This window comes from Glandiceps talaboti, chromosome 22 (genome assembly GCF_964340395.1).
Source record: "Glandiceps talaboti chromosome 22, keGlaTala1.1, whole genome shotgun sequence".
NCBI classification, from domain to species: domain Eukaryota; kingdom Metazoa; phylum Hemichordata; class Enteropneusta; family Spengelidae; genus Glandiceps; species Glandiceps talaboti.
In genome coordinates this window covers 14335322-14353975 of record NC_135570.1, presented here as the reverse complement: position 1 = coordinate 14353975, position 18654 = coordinate 14335322, and the positions used below count along the sequence as shown (strand labels likewise).

Here is an 18654-nt window from a genome sequence, read left to right as displayed (position 1 = left end):
TTCAATATATTCTTATTTTAGGGAAGAAAGACTCTCTGCTAACTTTTAAGATACAAAAGTTTTTCATGTGTTTTTGGAAAAGTGTTAAATTTAACGATTAAACTTAACGTAGTAAAGTGCAATGCTCTATCCTATGATACAAGTGTTTGATATTTAAAAGCTATTTTTAAAAAAAAAAAAGAATGAAACCCTGGGTATATGTAAGCTAAAAACATTTTTATATAATTTACTCAATAATATGTAAGTGTGTGGGGGCATTTTTATGACCAAATGGAACCAGATTTTGCAGCCGGGAGTAAATTTGCATACATTTCTGACTGACTACCCTTCATGACCCAATGGACCCTAATTTTAAAACATGGCATGTATTTGCCTGGATTTTTGTTTTTCCCCTGACTGGCTGACTGACAGACCAGTCGTGTGTAAAATCTGACAAGAAACGGAATCGTTAAAAGTCTACCCTGATTCCCTGAATTCAGGATCAGTCATCGAGAATTGATTGTTATAATCTGGTATAATGGACTTATTTACATTTCAGCACTATTACTTGTCTTGGCTAAGAAATTCTGCCTGTAGGGCCTCCTTTGATCTAGCCACCTTATTTTGTCTCTCTACCTCCAAAACTCTGACTTTAAGCTGATAAAAGACGTAAGGCTGATAGCTAGCAGGTAGGCCTTTACATTACTTACACAAACCAGTGATTTTTTGAAGTCGGGAATGAAGAGGCCAGTCGTAAATTAGATTGCAATTTTGCTACATTAGCTATTTCATCAGTGTAATTTGATTTGCAGTCGTCGTAATCACAGCCTCAAGCCAAGTCAACTGTCTTGGGTGCAATCAGGGCTATTGCCAGAAGTGTTAATTCTTAATTTTCAACGTTCCAGAAGATTGAACAGTACAGAGTTCATCAAATTATACTGTACATCAAGAGGAGTGGCAAGCCATCCGTGGATAAGTACTCCGCAGTAGGAGAAAGTGTGTAAGTTTGTTTGCTACTTGTTTTTATCTGATCAAAGGAGAAACTTGATTCACTTTATCTGTCCTATTTCACATCTACTGTGCCTGTCTTGTGCACTCTCGTTTTCTAAATAAATGGGGCGTTACCCTTTTCCTAATCTCACACTTCGAAATCATCATCCATACAGACAGCATCTTTCAAAAGTATGCCAGGGAAATGTAACCCCAATTGTGCACATTCATCAGCAGAAAAAATACAGCAACTCATCGAATGAGATTCAAATGGCCAGTTGTTCAGACGAACGGAGATGACCGACACCTAACAATTAGGATAGGTGCGTAATATATTCTAAGATTTATCGGCAAATGCAACCGAAAATTGAACTCTTTCATCATATCAATTCTTTTAGTTATCAATACAAATAAACCACCTACATATTTATTGTTTAGTTGGAAGTCCTAGCTACTCAAATGATTCATCTGAACTGTTTTACTGCATGACTTAGTGTAAACTTTATTACTATGTTCAGACTACAAGTGTGAGTTTCACTTTGAGGCGACATAAAGTAGTAAATCTAATAAGCTGGATTTGGGACTCCAATCACTGAATTTTTGTACCTGCCACAGATCACATTTCAGTCATCCAATATTAGCATAGTCTTCATTTGTTCCAATCATTTAGCAGCAACCCTGAACTTTTAACCCAGGAACCCTCCTTATCTAGGAAACTAAATACACTTATGTAATCAAATGGAATTTTGTGTCAGACACAAAAGATAGGTCGACTCTAAACCCCCCTTTGTACCTGACCTAAATTTAACCCGACTCAGAGTCGACATTAACTGTTCATAGTTGGGTTTTTTATGTTAGCTAAGACTAAGTCGACTCAGAGTCTACTCAATGGCTAAGTGAGAACCCCCTCTGCAGTTTCAAATGCCAATAAAATCAGCAGCAACTGTACCATACACATCACACACACATGCATCAATATCCTTCAAATAGGGGTTTTATGGTTTTTTTCTTTCAATTTCATTTCCCTCACTTCAAACGATAAAATACAACCACTTAGAACGACTATAATCTGTACCATTAAAACGATATAAATAAATCCTTTATGGCGCGAGAGTTAAGATTTTATCATCAATAAAGAGAACTCAAGTAAGTCCAATCTGTTTTTCAAAATCTCTTATTCAGCACACATTATATTTTGGTCATAAATTGAACACTGCCATAAGGAACGACTTCAATTTCATAACTGGACAGCATTAACACACTATAAAGTCAGGATTTTTTACAATGTGCTAAACGTTCCATTTTCACCAGATAACGTCTCTCTAATGTAATCTTGGTAGAGAGTCTTTCTAATTACACTCAATATTATATATTGAATATTAGTGTGCCTATTAATAAAACACAAAATTTATTGTGGGTCAAAGTGATGAAAACTGTGGTGTTTCTTGTGAGTCACCACAGTAAATAATTGGTGAATACCAAATTTTGCCGTCAAAAGTAATTGGAGTGTATCACAGAGTAGCACTTCAAAATGGCTTACAGGACACACGACTATAGATCATGTTTTTTTTTTCTTTTAGATGTTTATGTGAAAGTCCTCTTAAAAGTGAAAGAGACAGACTTCTTATTGACACTAAGTTTTTAACACATATAAAATATACTCTGAAGTAGAAGTCATCAGATATGATTATGATACAAGAGTTGGTGTTTATCACATGTAGGTGGTCAGAATGATTCCAATATTTTGACTAGAAAAGATGTTAAATATCTGAATCACACTCTTCAAATTGAGATAAACTATTATCCTAGAATTGTTAGCTAGCCTAAAACTGACCATAAAATAATATTCTCAACTGAAAACCTCAATACCCTGTCTTGAAGAATGACAAAACTCTGAAATGCCAAAATTTGCATTTTTTTAAAACCAAAAAAATCCATAGTCTAGAGTTTGGCGTTTTCTCCGTTATTTGGTGTCAAAGTAAAAGATAATTTTTCCTTTTCTACTCAAAAAGTACACATACTACAAATATTCTTGTGGAGTGATTGGCTAATCTTTAAAAAACACAAGAATAAATGTTTTGAAATTCTACATCTCTCACATTCAACATCAAACAATACTACTCAAGGGTATGAAAATGATTGAGAGCACTACAAAATCTTTGCTGTTAGACATCCCTGATGATGCCAACAAGATGTCAAGATGCGTAAATTTAGGATAAAATCATTTTCAATAATATTCTGACTGTGAGTAGCAATATTTTATGTTTACCATTTGTCGAAAGTAAAATATCTTAAAATCTCTCCAACATTGCTATATAGAAGGATGCTTCTGGTCGTTTTGAAATAATAAAAGAAATCTGGGTCCACCATCTTGTTTTCTAGGAAACCGGCAATCTGTTGGTTTTTTTACATGGTGCTGATGCAACATTGGATTCTAAAGTGGCAGCCATATTGGATTCTAAAGTGGCAGCCATATTGGATTGTAAAATGGCTGCCATATTGGATTGTAAAATGGCTGCCATATTGGATTCTAAAGTGGCAGCCATATTGGATTCTAAGTGGCTTAATTTTGATCTCAAAAAATTTGACCTTTATTTCAACAATTACGGCAATGACCCTTGATTTTAACTAAGAAATGGTTGGAGTTTTCATGAGCAAAGTAACACAAAAGTTTAACGAGTATTTCCGAAGCACATTTCAAGTTAATAAATCACACTACACAAGAACTACCACAGTTTGGCCAGATGATATACAACTGTGTACTTTCTGAGTAGAATTAATACAACATCTTTTAACATGACCCTCAAAATAAAGCAAGAAAACTTACAAACAACAGGACTATGTCTGTATATGAAATAATGACAAAGTATTTCTTTGTCATCTTTAAGACTCTTGATGCCTGCTTGCCCTTTGAGCCAACCAACATACGCAGAGAAAACTAGACAGACCAACAGCAAACTAGCAGTATAGTTACGTATAAGAGTTTAACAAAGGCAAACAGAGCAAAAATAAAACAAGCAAGCTTGATATCAAAAGCTATTAAATCATTATAGGAAAGTAAATCTTCAAAGCAAAGAAAGGAATATGGAATACTTATTATTACATTTTTTCTTCAAATTTTTTTTCTTCAATTTTTCTGAACTTCTACATGGCACTTTTTTTGGCAATTTTTAGTTCTTATTTTAAGTAGCATGTTAAAGATCTCTTAATGGCAAAGAAGAGTTTAAAACTCTTAACCACTGGAGTAATAGCATATACTTCAACTTTTTCTTATGCGAAAGGCTTTTTTTTTGGTAACATCTTGCATCTGGCAATTTCATTTACAGTAGAAAGAGACATTTTGTCATTTCAAAATTTGAATTTCAATACAAGACTTAAGTTTTACAAGCTTAGAAGTATTCCAGAATACTAACAATTTAATATATTCAGTGGTCATCATGCAAAGAAATATGTTAAAAGTTATTGCATAAAAATTGCGAGCAAGATAGTCAGAAAAGAAACTTTAAAACAAGATTTTAGCAGGCTTTTATCGCAAAAGTACGAACAAGCTAAGAAAACAAGATGCATTTGCAAATACAAGTGTACAGGTATTATAACAGCAGAGGCTAAGCTAAAATGCGTCATAACATTAAACATTAGAACAAACGCCAACCCGACTGCGTAAACCAAGACCAACTAACCAACATACCAACCTACTAATCAGCTGGAGTCAAACACATCAACACATAGCAATGCATTTTTACGTATTAATCTTAAAAGTGTTAATTCTACATTTAATTAGTGCAACCCCAAGGTGATATAATTAATATTCGTAAGCGGGTACATAGTAACAATGAATGATTATTAACATTATGTTATGTTCCATGCTTGTTGAAGCAACTTTCATTAGTTCATATTTAAGTGCTATATCAGAGATGAAAGGTGTTGCTATTCATATACAAAAGTCCAAACGTATGTCAGTTTTGAATTTATGCTATAGTTATAGTCAATTCATGGCAATAACTCAAAATATGAGATGAAATTGTTCCAGATGCCACTGTTAAACAAGTTATGAAAATTATGCAAATTTGTACAAGGACAACACCATTCATCTCTGAGGGGTGAGAGCTGTGATTTGGGTGGGGGTGCAGATTACTGGTTATTTAACTTCTAGCACTTCTACATGATAAGAGCAAAGCAGGCATATGTACCTCCCCTTCCCATCAAACCCGTACCAGCTGCATAAGCTGCTGCTGCTGCTGCTGTTGCACTTGGTAAAACTGTTGTTGCCACAACCTGCTTGGCATTCTGGTCCTTTGGGGTAGCTTTCTTAACTTCACACTGCAACAAAAATATAGATATCACATGATGTTGTATACAATAACAACTTGGCATATGCTAGAGAGGAAGATATATATTCAATAGACCATCTATGTGTCTGACTATGTCTGTCTGTCTGTCTGTCTGTCTGTACGTACTATGGTATTGTGTCATATGTATGTAATGAGTACTCACAAAAGAACAAATGACAGTAAATGTAACAGCCAAAAAGAAATCGTGACATGTACACTACATCGGATTTTAATCAGATTGGGGAGAACCCTGTTCTACTACTACTACTACTACTACTACTACTACTACTACTACTACTACTACTGTTGTGCTTGGCTTACTTTATTATTTCCCAGTTGATGAAACTGTTGTTTACAAATTTCCTCCACGGCATCCTCCTGTTCAAATTCTATAAAACAAAAGCCTCTTCTTTTATTGGATACTCTGTCGACGGGAAGCTCAACTTCCTTGACCTACAAGTGAACAAATCACAAACAATCAAACACTACACTGCTTGGTTACCATCCCATAATATTATTCCATTATCATATATACAGTAAGCACATCTACATTATACAAGGCCACTGTCACCTAGCAACGAGAACCAGTATTTACTTTTAGTTTTTAACTTTCACTATTAAAATGCATTTTATGTTACCAAAATTAAGATAAATAAAGGGTACAAGAAAACAAAAAGGAAAAAGGAAATTGTGAGCATGGCCATGTAACTTTATTTCTTTTTTGTAAGTGAATGAATTTTGTGCAAAAAATCTGTGAAATGATAAGTTTAGATAATCCGTTTAAAGACCAATCAATCAATTTTGCTTTTAACGATGACTGGATTCAGCTAAAATTAGGGGGTGCATGCAGAAATAAAAAAAAAATGTAAACCAAAAAAAAAGCAGTTTTACACTATCTCATTTTATATTGATTTTTAACTCTAGTTGTTTGGTTAGTGAATTTCTTTGACATTATGGAGCTGGCCGCTCATACCTCAAGACGGCAGGACGCCTCAGTGTGTCGTCAACCAAACATTGATACTTTATTGTTTACGCACTGTATCAGCAGACCTGTGAGTTCACCTTGGGAGTAAGATTATACACAATGGTGGAAGTTTTAGGATCCTACCAAAAGTAGAATCAATCGGCAGGCTTTTGTATCATATGAACACACATCCTACCTTTAGCTACAATCACGTTGGGTCATATGTATGTACATCTTATTTCTAGCTACATCCAGTTGGGCCTGTATCATGTACACACTTCCTACCTCTAGTGCAATCAGAAAGGTTTGTATCACGTACACATTTCCTACCGCTCGTGCAATCAGAAAGGGTCTATCAAGTATACACATCCCCACAACTCAGTCAGTCAGTGGTCATATAACAAAATGCACATATACAAACATAACTTCTATAACTTCTAAGAGAAAACTCTTAACATCTACACAACACATATCTATGTCTCCAGTAAATGCCTGCCTAGTACTGGCTAAAAGTCTACTAATGTATGCAAGCAGTACATGAAATATAATACTATGGGATGATAATCATAAAATATAACAGTAAATATCAAATGCTGATAATATGAAAGAATCAAATATTCTTGAAACTCTGTGATGGAAAAGTTAGGATGTTTTTAACAATCATCAGTAACTTTTTTCCAAGATTTTGAAACAAAAATGTGTGTGTGTGTGTGTGTGTGGTATATACATATCATATACAGCATATAAAATGAAAACGTTTCCAGAAGATATTAAAAGTATACACATTTAATAAACTCTAATTGTTTTGTCTTGCACGATATGTTTATTTACAAACATAATTTCTCATTTTTTTAAAAATCATTGTAGACATAAGTCGAATATAGGGGATACATCAATGTTACTAATAAATGGGATGAGATTCTTCTGATCAAGTTCAGAAAATAAGTTTTATATAATGGACAACCCAGACTGTCATCAAATATAATCATATTCCATGCTAAATATCTATGTTTATCTTTCTTGTTTTAATACATATGAGGGGCAACAATCTCTCTAAAAATATACACACTTGAAAATGAATCCGTCACATATTTCATTAAAAATATATAGATACAACTAAAACTGAAAAATATTCTTCAAACCAATAACGCATCAAATGAAACATGCTACTAGCATTAAATGGAATGGCGGATGAACAAAATGAAAAGTGATAAAACATGGAGAGTCTGAATTCTACAACTGTGATAAAACTATGGTTGAATCATGGTTCTAGGGCAAACATTGCAGTGCAACAATATTTTGTAAGAAAATCATTTTTTTCCTGCAGACACAATTTGTTTTGGTAAATTGGATACACATGAAAAGATATATGATGGCGTTTTTAAGTTATCATAAAGGTGATGACTAGCATTTGTATGACCTCAACGGTGTGCGGTCCATTTGTCGGGTGGCAAAGATGATTACATCTAAATTTAGAACATGAGAAATTTCACAACCAATCAGCCTTCTTAACTGTGATTGTGTCATATTTGTCCCCAATTTCACATTTTAGTGGATATCATAATAAAAACACCTATGTGCTGGTTTGGAAATTTTTTTACCAATCATGAAAATGGTCTACACCAATTTGAGGGAGGGAAGTTATGGACTACACCATTATGGAGGAGGGTGGGTGTATGGCTGTGACAGTAATGGAATGGACCATATGGGTAAACGAAGGATGATCACCATTAATGGGTTCATTAGACTTGACATTAGACATGAAATGTAGGGGTGACTGCAATGAATTTGAATACCTATGGAATATAGGGGTGACAGCAATAAATTTGAACAACACCTATGGAATGTAAGGGGTGGCAGCAATGGTCTTTACCTGTGCCATGACATTTAGAATGGAGGGGTGGCAGATAACAATACCTTGGCAATGTTGGGGTGACAGCAATGGACTTTATCATATACAGGATGTAGGGATGACAGCAATGGACTATACCATTATGTTTATGATGTAGGGATGACAGCAGTGGACTGTACCATTATGTTTAGGATGTAGGGATGACAGCAGTGGACTAATCCATTGCACTTGGAATGAAGGATGACAGCATTGTACAATACATGCCTGTGTCTGTTAGCGTCATAGTTTCAATACACCTCGGCTCCTGTATTGCTTACCTTTCCGTATTTTGAAAAGTATTCCCTGAGATCTGATTCTGGATGTTCCGGATTAAGTCCACCTACAAAGATTTTAGTGATAGGAGGCTGTCCTCCCCGTGCCTTAGCTCTTTTGGGATCTATAATTCTACCGTCTAATTTATGCTCTGGGTACTGTAATACCTGTGTGTAGATGAATGAATGGAGAGATGGAAGTAAGAAAGAAAGTGGAAAGAGAGAGAGAGAGAGAGAGAGAGAGAGAGAGAGAGAGAGAGAGAGAGAGAGAGAGAGAGAGAGAGAGAGAGAGAGAGAGAGAGAGAGAGAGAGAGAGAGCATCAGAATAAACAGTTGTTGTATTAGTATACATCACAGCAGAATTTCTAATTCAATCCAATTCACGTCTGTATGGTTATCAGGTATAATACATATTGTACAATATCACATAAAACACGTTATGTTTCTGTTGTCTACAACATCAAGCTACTTTGCTCTGCTTTGCAACTCGTGTGTGAAAGAATCCAGAGACACACCAAGAAACACACACCCACTAGCAAACCACCTCTCAATCTTTATGTCATATCTTGATAGTGAAGCACTGACGATATTGAGTGATGTAGAAAAACATGGAAAAAAATGACAGTACTAATCAAAGGCTCAGTCTCTATGCAAGATTTGTATGGTATGTCTTACTGAAAATATCCATGAAAATTAATATCTCAACTCATACATGACTTAAATTAAACAGGTTGAGTTATAACAGATCTGAAATACACCAGTGTCAAGACCAGTGTGCCCTCTATGCCAATTTGACACATCACTGATGCACACAATTTCTAGCGACGCACCAAAAGTTGTTCCCCTAAATCTTACTATGTGGCGAGTGTGCCTCTAAGCAAATTTGACACACCACTGATGCACACAATTTCTAGCGACGCACCAAAAGTTGTTCCCCTATCTCTTACTATGTGTTGAGTGACTGAGTGTGCCCTCTACGCCAATTTGACACATCACTGACACACACAATTTCTAGCGATGCACCAAAATTTGTTCCCTATCTTTTACTATGTGGCGACTCACAAGAAATCCCAGTTTTTCTCATTTTGACTCACAACAAAAAAATATGACCCTCAGTAATGGGCACTCTGGTCTAGACATGGCATGAACTTTTTTATATAGATTTCAGAAACTGTTATCATTCTATTGGTAATGCAAAGGCCTTACCTTTTCTGCACTGTTGGGATCTGCAAAAAGAACAAAACCAAACCCTCTTGATCTACCAGTAACTGGATCTATCTTGATGGTACAGTCAGTCACAGGACCAAATTTTTTGAAATAGTCTTTTAAAGACTCTGAAAATAATAAGAATTGAACACAAGACGTTAATAAATTAGTAACAATAGTATTGCAGGTACATGTACATAACAGAGCACATCTTTGCAACCAAATGTTTGGAAAGATTTTGTAGCTCATATTTATACATAAATTCTTTCCTGCCAATTAAAACAATTGCGACATGATGGATGTAGAACCATATACAGAGAGCCAGCCAGCCAGCCAGCCATCCATCCATCCATCCATCCATCCATCCATCCATCCATCCATCCAGCCAGCCAGCCAGCCAGCCAGCCAGACTGACAGAGTATTAGAACACTGATGAGAAGTTATTCATAATGCACATTGTGATATAAGAACACACCAAAGTATCTGGCTTGGCGTCCAAACACTTCTGGGAAGTAGGAAAACTTTGGTTTGCTTTATCCTTCAGATTATCTTGTAGTCAGTGTTTTAGCTAAGGTTGGAGAACTCCAGTAACAGAACGAGAGAAAGGGGTAAAAATGGCAGTTTCCCCATAGAGTCTATGGTAATTATGTCTGAGGACCCAAGTAAAATGGCAGGGGAAACCAATAGATTTTATCTAAGTATCGCCCTCAGCAAAAAACACTGCAAAGTGCTGTATCATCTAACCACACTTACTAGAGAGTTATTCACCTTCAGTACCACTAAGTGATTCATTACTTTCTAAAGTTTAGTATTTATCAGGTATACAATCCTAAGTGAATCATTCAAGAATTCATCACAGCAAACAGTCTTATGTGAATCATTCACGAGGCAATCAATGGCAATCTACCATGAACAGGGGAAAAAAAGTCTCCACACTGGGGATGATAACTCAACATTTATAGGTTAGGGTACAAAGTGTGTTGTGTAGGAAAAGGATTACAAACTTATTCTGGCTTTTAAACATTCCAGGAGATTGCAAAGTGAGTAATGAGATACAAAAGTCAATTACACATCACTGACAGGGAGATTTCATTAAGTTTTTTAAAGTGGTTACAGACAATTGATAGACAGGAGAATGTACAAAGTGGAATCATTATAATTCTCAGACTCTGAATCTTCAGCAAAACTTGCCAGAGTTGACAGGAGTTGAAAAAGTTCTTCTGATTTATATGAAAATGGGATTGGTTGGGTGTCATGAAAACCTTGATTTGTGTCACTTTTTCTATCATCAAAAATTCACAATGTGTATCTTTCATGCACGAAATCTTCAGCAAAACTTGCCAGAGGTGATGGGAGTTTATAAAGTTCTTCTGATTTATAAGAAAATGGGATTGGTTGGGGTGTCTTGAAAACCTTGATTTGTGTCGGTTTTCCTATCCTCAAAAATTCACAAAGCGTATCTTTCATACACGAAACGAAACAAGCCAATGAAATGAAACGGACACACCATGACTACTTTCCATACAAGTTTGTTTCCATGACTACTGCCAATACAAGTTTGTTTCCATGACTACTTCCGATACAAGTTTGTTTCCATGACTACTTCTGATACAAGTTTGTTTCCATGACTACTGCCAATACAAGTTTGTTTTCACACTAATGCCAACTTGACTAACAGCTTGGATTATTTCAATTTTACAATATAATCACATGTGTACGCAGGGGTGAACAAATCATTTTGTGAACTGGTGGTCCCTGGACCAGTGCCTTAAAAAATCCAGTGGTCCTGCTGAAAGAATTAATGGTACAAGGTAAAATTTGTGCAGGTCCGTCGAAAAAAATCGCTAGTCCTGGACCTAGGACCAGTGGATTTGTTCACCCCTGGTACGTAATTCAATCACCAATAACCACTATGTATGATCATATTAATTTTACAACTCATGTTATAAAAAATATTTTCCCAGATTTAATAATAATCCTTGCGACTGCCAGTAATTCATAACTAACTCCTACTATGCATTATACGTACAGATAAATGTTAATCCTAAATCTCACATAACAAAATTGATATTTTCCTCGTCCAAGAGCTCTAACAAATATTACTCTATCATGACTGTGGTATTTGTGTGTGTAAATAATATCCACTTGTCCTGTATATCCAAGACGACCACATGCACATCTTATGTTTATCCTCACAGGACTATAAGATATAAAGATATGCTAATATTACCAGATGGATTCAAGTGATCATCTCTAGAGGGATAACCACTCCTAGAAAGATTACAAGTATTTTCTCAAAGCTGCTCAGCTTTCATAACACCACACTCAATTCCCATTCTGATTACCATTTTTGCAATTCAAAATCTTGCTTCCGTGTCTTTGAAGTATTTTCTTTCTTATGTATTGGCGTCTGCAGGTTTTAATACGTCGCCGCTCTTTTATAAATGGAAGTCATGAGGCGGACTAAATCTTAATATCAATCTCGGCTGGAATCACCATTGTATTAAGCATACTGTATTTCAGTGCAGTAGACAACTAAGTTTACGCCAGAAGACTGCATCTGTACTGGGAAATCAGATGTCTGAAAATGATTGACCATCTTTACATTTATTGATCAAAAGGATTCCGTTTTGACATGAGCATATACCCATCAATACAGAGGAAGAGCTTGCCTATCAACTTAAAACCATCATTTAGCTTTCCATAATCCTTTTCTATTTACAATTCAACAGTATTCTAATCTCTACTGAATACTAGAGTGCACTGTCCATATCTCCTTGTCATATAACTTTTCTCTCGACATTCTTCTAAAAACTATCCGTGATAAACATGAGGTACAGAAGACATATATTCAGTTGTCCCTATTTCCATGTCATTTTCCTTTTACCCTTTTCCCAATTCCCTAAATCTCTGTGTCACCTATTCACTTATCTCTATCCCTGCTATTTTTCCTTTTCCCAAATGATTATTCTGTTATTTTCCCTTTCCTGATGGTTCACCTGTACGGAGCACTTTGGGATAACCACACGGAAAACGATGACGGCATGCTCTACGTGATCTGGGAAGATGTAACCTTACAGTGAAAGTTGAAGATGTATTTTACGTCTGCTATAATTACAATAATATGAATGCCAAGGAGGAGAAGTTGGAGAGTATAAAATATACGACTACCGGGTACATCTCAGACTGTCCACATTTAGAGCTACTTATCATTAATCTTCCACATAAACTTTCATGAAAACTGTCACCGAGTGTTTTCCTGATAGCCTATCGGCATCCATTGACTTCGATTAGATTTCCACAGGAAGGTGAAAGCCAAATCTATAATTGTTGTCTTCCATATAAAAGATTAAAATGGTGGATTTTTAGTCACATTTATGAACTTTTTAGTCAATTCAATTATATTGTCATGGGAAACCTTTTACATGTAATTGCGGAATTGAGAGCATATGGAAAACTGAGCAACCTTTAACACTTTCACTGCGTAGATAATATGTATACATGTGTTCCTATGCGTAGTTTCCTATGGAAGTACAGCCCTATAAATGTAGTTTTACATGCATGATCAATATCTTTGTTATTGTTCGAGTAATGTGGACATAATTTTCAGGAAGTATGTCACTATGGAGGGGCATCATAAAAAACACCAACTGGTCACATGACCCCCATGGGAAGTCACGTGACACCGGCGGCCATATTGGATTTTTATACAAAATACTAAAAAATGCAGAATTTGTATGGTATTTTGAAAAATACCTGTACTTCCTTTAGTGAACACTATGAAATGTATTTAGTACATTGCAAATATCCTAACTAAGAAGAAAAAATACACATTTTGGGAGTATTTAGAATAATTCACAGCATCTACACATATATTGTTACATAAACTTTTTTTATTGAAATACATATTTGACCGATAGGTGGCTTTACATGCCTGATCCAAATCTGTGTGATTGAATGAGTATGCTGGACAAAATGTTCAGGATGCATGTCACTAAAAAGAGACATAAAAATGCAAAATGGTCACATGACAAGCGGGGAGGTCATGTGACACTGGCGGCCATATTGGATATTTACAAAAAATGTATGACATTTCAATGATTACCTGCGTTTCCTATTGTGAACACTATAAATATAACTGAGTACTTTGCTATTATTGTAGCTGAGAAGAGAAAAAATCATTTTCCAAAGAAAAGTCAGTAAACCTGATATTCTTCAGCTTTAAAAATTGTGTATTTATACAGTTAAGTCTTGAGACTAGCAATTGCACTACAATAAATTGCTGGAAAAAACATGTACTTCATATCTGTTGTATATTTGTCTTTTTATAAACACCTGTATCACATATAACTCTTCTAAATCAATAAATCCTTTACAACACATTGCCATGTGGAGATGTTTGTGCTTTCAAAACAAACAAACAAATAAGCAATCTTCCTGAGTGTGTATTTTCGATACATTGTGGACGGATGAGTTGAGGTAAGTAAAAAAAAATATACCTAGCAATCAATACAGGTCAGACATGATGTTTGACTGTGCAAGGGAAACATTTGTTGAGAACAACAGGTTGCAAGAGTAATTATTCTCCAAGTTAAATAAATGATGATGATTATTATTATTAGTGTAGATACATTTTATACTCATGACCAGTATTACAAAAGATTTTCTTCAACAATTCAAATACTTACAAACTGTACATATTTGTAACACAGTATAACTAATCTTTGGTAGAAAACTTGTCTCTACAATTTGTTTTGTACATTCATATCAACATTTAAGTTTTCATTCATACAGTGTATGAATTCATATAAACAATGGATATAAACAATGTGTATATCCCTAATATATATAAAAACACTTTGAAAGTGAATAAACCTCATAAAATAACATGTAAATTAGAAATAATGAAGTATACATTTCATTTGCTATGATCAATCTTGTCAACAAAACAAATTATATGAAAATGTCATTTATGTAAATAAATAATGTAAATAAATAATGATACATTTAAAATAATCATCATGATGCAACAGTATTATGTACATAGCTAGTAGCACCAGTTAGTAAATACTTGTCATCACACATAACAGATAGTCAACACTTTCCAAAAACATCATGAAGACTACTCTGGATCATGTACAGATAATTTAGCACATAGGTAGAACCCATACATACAAACATACATACATACATACATACATACATATATATATATATATATATATATATATTTGATAAGTATGTAGTGCGCTGGACTTCAACATTACAAAAACCTTAGTACTGTATGAACACAACATAAAATAAAATTAATAAATCAATGCACACATGCACAGCATGTGCGTGTGAGTGAATAATACATCGTCATATACATGTATGACAAATACTGAGGTAATATATTCCATATACAATTATTTCAAATGAAATATACAATCGTATGGAATTTATATACTGTGATTAGCTAACAAATTGATTTATACAATCATTAGACTTGTCTGCAATGTATGTCTATACACACACACAAACACACATATGTGTGTGTGTGTGTGTGTGTATCCAATTTTTAAACACATAACATTATGTCAAATACTGAGGAAGAATTTCTTGTGACAATTATTTTTTCAAAATTACTGTGACATCTCCTTATCATCATCATGTATTTTTTTTCAAAAGTATGTAGTGTGCTGGACTTCAACATTACAAAATCCTTAGTACTGTATGAACACATTATACAATAAAATTAATAAATCAATGCACACATGCACAGCACACCACTTCTTGGTGAAACCTAATTGGTGAGAGTTTATTTTCCTCACTAGCCTTTTTGTACATGATGTAACTATTGACAAGTGCAACCTCTAGAATACGGTGGTATATTGGATGGTACCACTTTACAGACTTATGTGGGTATGAGTATGTACCGAGCATTTGATCAAGCAAGTCAACTCCACCCATGTACCTGTTGTAGGCCTCTGCTAGCCTTGGCTTCTGTATTTGTAGAAATGACTGTAGTAAAAGAAACCGGTCTCTTCTCATTATTTTGTTGAACTTAGTACATGTGTATGGATACGTACCCCAGTATTCAGATAAAACTGGTTTCTGGCATAGCCCCATCAGTATTTGTAATGCTACGACAGCTTTCACTTCATCTACTGACGTCTCACTCCACTGTCGAAACCTTGACCTGAACGGCAACTCATCAATCGATGGGTCATCAGAAAACTGCAACGCATACCGATTGGTTTCGTCTGCAATTAACTGAAATGCATCGTCGGGAAAAAAAAGCTCAAAGAAATCTACGGGTTCGAAGCCATCAACATCGACTAATATACCTCGCCGGCGATTATACATTGGCAGCCAGTTAGGCGTATAATGGTCGTTTACATCGTACAGCATCCACCGGATGTCTTCGTTGCAACCTCTATTATTATTACGTTGACGCCTACCTTCCTGTCTCGGCACCTGTCTATGTTGTGTGGGTTCATCTTCTAATTCTGGTTCAGAGATTATGTCGTCGTTTGAATGTTTACAAAATTACTTCTGCCATCGTCATCCGATACACTTTCATCGTCGCTAGACCAATTTTCACTGTCGGTGTCTTGAAAGACGCGATCTAGGGCTACATCAGTGTTGTACTGTGACCGTGATGCCATTTTTAAATACCATTTGTCGGAAAATTTGAATTTGAATACGATCGCGATCGACAGAAATGTCAACAACAAAACTTCAAGTTATGGCGCCGTTTGTCAACAAGTTTTTCACGCATGCTCAATATGAGGTTGACCTCTATCACACATGTAAATATAGGCTTGAGGAAACAACTAACAAACATGATACGACCTACCAACACAACGTATAGTAACGTATTCGATCTTGGCGAGTTTACGCGCCTCCCGCAGTCTACCCGTTGGCGCAGAATACGCCCTCCCGCGGTGAAAGTGTTAACGTATACATTAATGCAAGTCTTGTCCTTGGTTTGACCTTTAACCTTTCACATTTACACAGGAATGTGAGGTCATGGCGAGGTTGTTTACCTATATACAAATCATATGTGTAGTAGGGGTTTCATTGTAACAGAAAACATATTGGTGGTCACTGAGAAAAAAAGGCAGAAGAGATGCCAGTATCACAGACAGAAGATGATCATTATCTTGAAAGAACAATGTCCAATTGGGATAATAATATTAGAGCATGAAAAACAGGTGCTTGAAAGTGCCATGGACAAAGTTGGTTCTGAAAAAAAGAACTATCCCTCAGTATGTAATCTGTATGGCTTCATTGATAAGAGAAGTTACTAATTATAATGCAAAATCCTGGCAGAGAGTTATGGTCCTTTAAAATCAAACATATGCTCCCATTTGTTGAATATAATTTTATTACTCTTACCAGCTGTTCCTGCATTTCCAACAATGTCCATAATATCACGAATTACAATTTTTATGCCGGCTTTTTGCTCTTTCCATACCTTTTGCATATCTCATGCTGGTAATAGTAAAATGTAGCTGTCTAGTATCTGAATTGACAGAACACCACTTTTTAATATGCCACATGGAATTTAGCCATGCCACGGAAGTTAACAAGTCTAGCCCAGACACTTCTCGTGTTCACCATCATAATATACTGTTTCCGATAATTCATTTATGTATGTACAACATAGTATTATCAAGTCGTATAGCCAAGGCTGACGATAAGCCAAGCTTTAGGAAGTTCCTATTCTGTCTGTAAAACAGTCTAGTACTGACCAATAGTTGGACCAATTTACTGAAATTATACTTCAAACATTGAAATGGGTTAGAAGCAATCTGACCGTCTAATGAGGCATTAAGTGAAGCGCAACACTATACTGATGGCTGGTGCCTGGAAATTCATATCTAGGTGCATCTGTGAGGGTAAGTTTTAACGACAAAAAATAAATCACACTTTTATCGACTCCTGCATTGTGACACACAAATTGACAACAGTCTTTTATATGCCGTCATACCACTTCCCCCTCGGCCTTCCACAACAAAGTACGCAATTACATTTTTACATTTATGGCTAATTTCAGCTTCAATTCAGCCAGTAATTTCCTCTACACAAAATGCACACTGAAAGATCAAAGACAGTTCTTTTTGAGTATACACTGGATACCACAGAGAAAAATGACAGAATTCTACCTTGGAAGCAGTGAAAGGTTGACGAGGTAGTTACCATAATAGGTTTGACTCTATAGACGAACGATATGACCATTTCATATGATTTACTCATTGCATGTATGCAAAATAGCAGGTTCTATCTGTAATGATAAAAGCTTGTTTTCTATTGATTCAGCCATTCTGTCGCCAAGCAATTCAACAAACAGCATCCTAGGATATCAAAACAGTGTTAGGAGAACACTGACCTTATAAAAACCCATATCTCTTGATGACAAAACACACTTGAAGACATTTCGCAGTAGAATTATAGGAATACTAGAATTATATATTACTATTTATACCATCATGTATTTCATTTCATTTCATTTCATTTTCCCAATGCTTTTAATTTTTATTTGTTCTTGTTCAATGCTTTTGAATATTTGTATAATAGAAAGTGCGCTATACAAAATAAATACATGTAGATGTTTTTATCAGTGTGCCCTCGAAGCCAATTTGATGTGCCACTGACGCACACAATTTCTAGTGACGCATCAAAATTTGGTGTTCCTCTATCTCTTACTATGTGGTGTGGTGACTCACAAGAATAGTTTTCTTTTAAAAGTGAACTACATACAGTACACTGTTATAGAATATTGGTGATTCATCTAGTAATTCAGTGCTTCGAAGTATCAACAATGAAATACAGCAACACTGTACATTCCTGAACTTGTCCTAATGCAGTGACAAAAATTAAGCTATAGTATTAGTAGTCACAACATTGCCTACTCAGTGGCAAAGTTGAATAATAGTTCACTTTGATAACACCGCTGAAAGGACATGCAATATTCATTGTTGCAAACAAACTCGTCTGTTGGTAGATATCATCATGGCTAGACGTACAAGTGAT

At 35.4% G+C, this 18654-nt stretch overlaps 1 protein-coding gene across 5 annotated transcripts in view; it reads right to left on the bottom strand.

Moving 5' to 3' along the window:
• Positions 1-18654, bottom strand: part of LOC144452043 (RNA-binding protein Musashi homolog Rbp6-like) — a 95952-nt gene that overhangs the window by 6541 nt on the left and 70757 nt on the right. For 4 of the 5 annotated variants that reach the window (XM_078143052.1, XM_078143048.1, XM_078143051.1 and 1 more), the window contains exons 3-6: positions 9634-9761; positions 8434-8595; positions 5622-5753; positions 5160-5289 (exon numbers count right to left, since the gene is read on the bottom strand). In XM_078143052.1, coding sequence (XP_077999178.1) covers positions 5160-5289; positions 5622-5753; positions 8434-8595; positions 9634-9761 — 552 coding nt within the window. The remainder of the gene's footprint in view (positions 1-5159; positions 5290-5621; positions 5754-8433; positions 8596-9633; positions 9762-18654) is intronic. The other variant, XM_078143050.1, reaches the window with a different exon arrangement.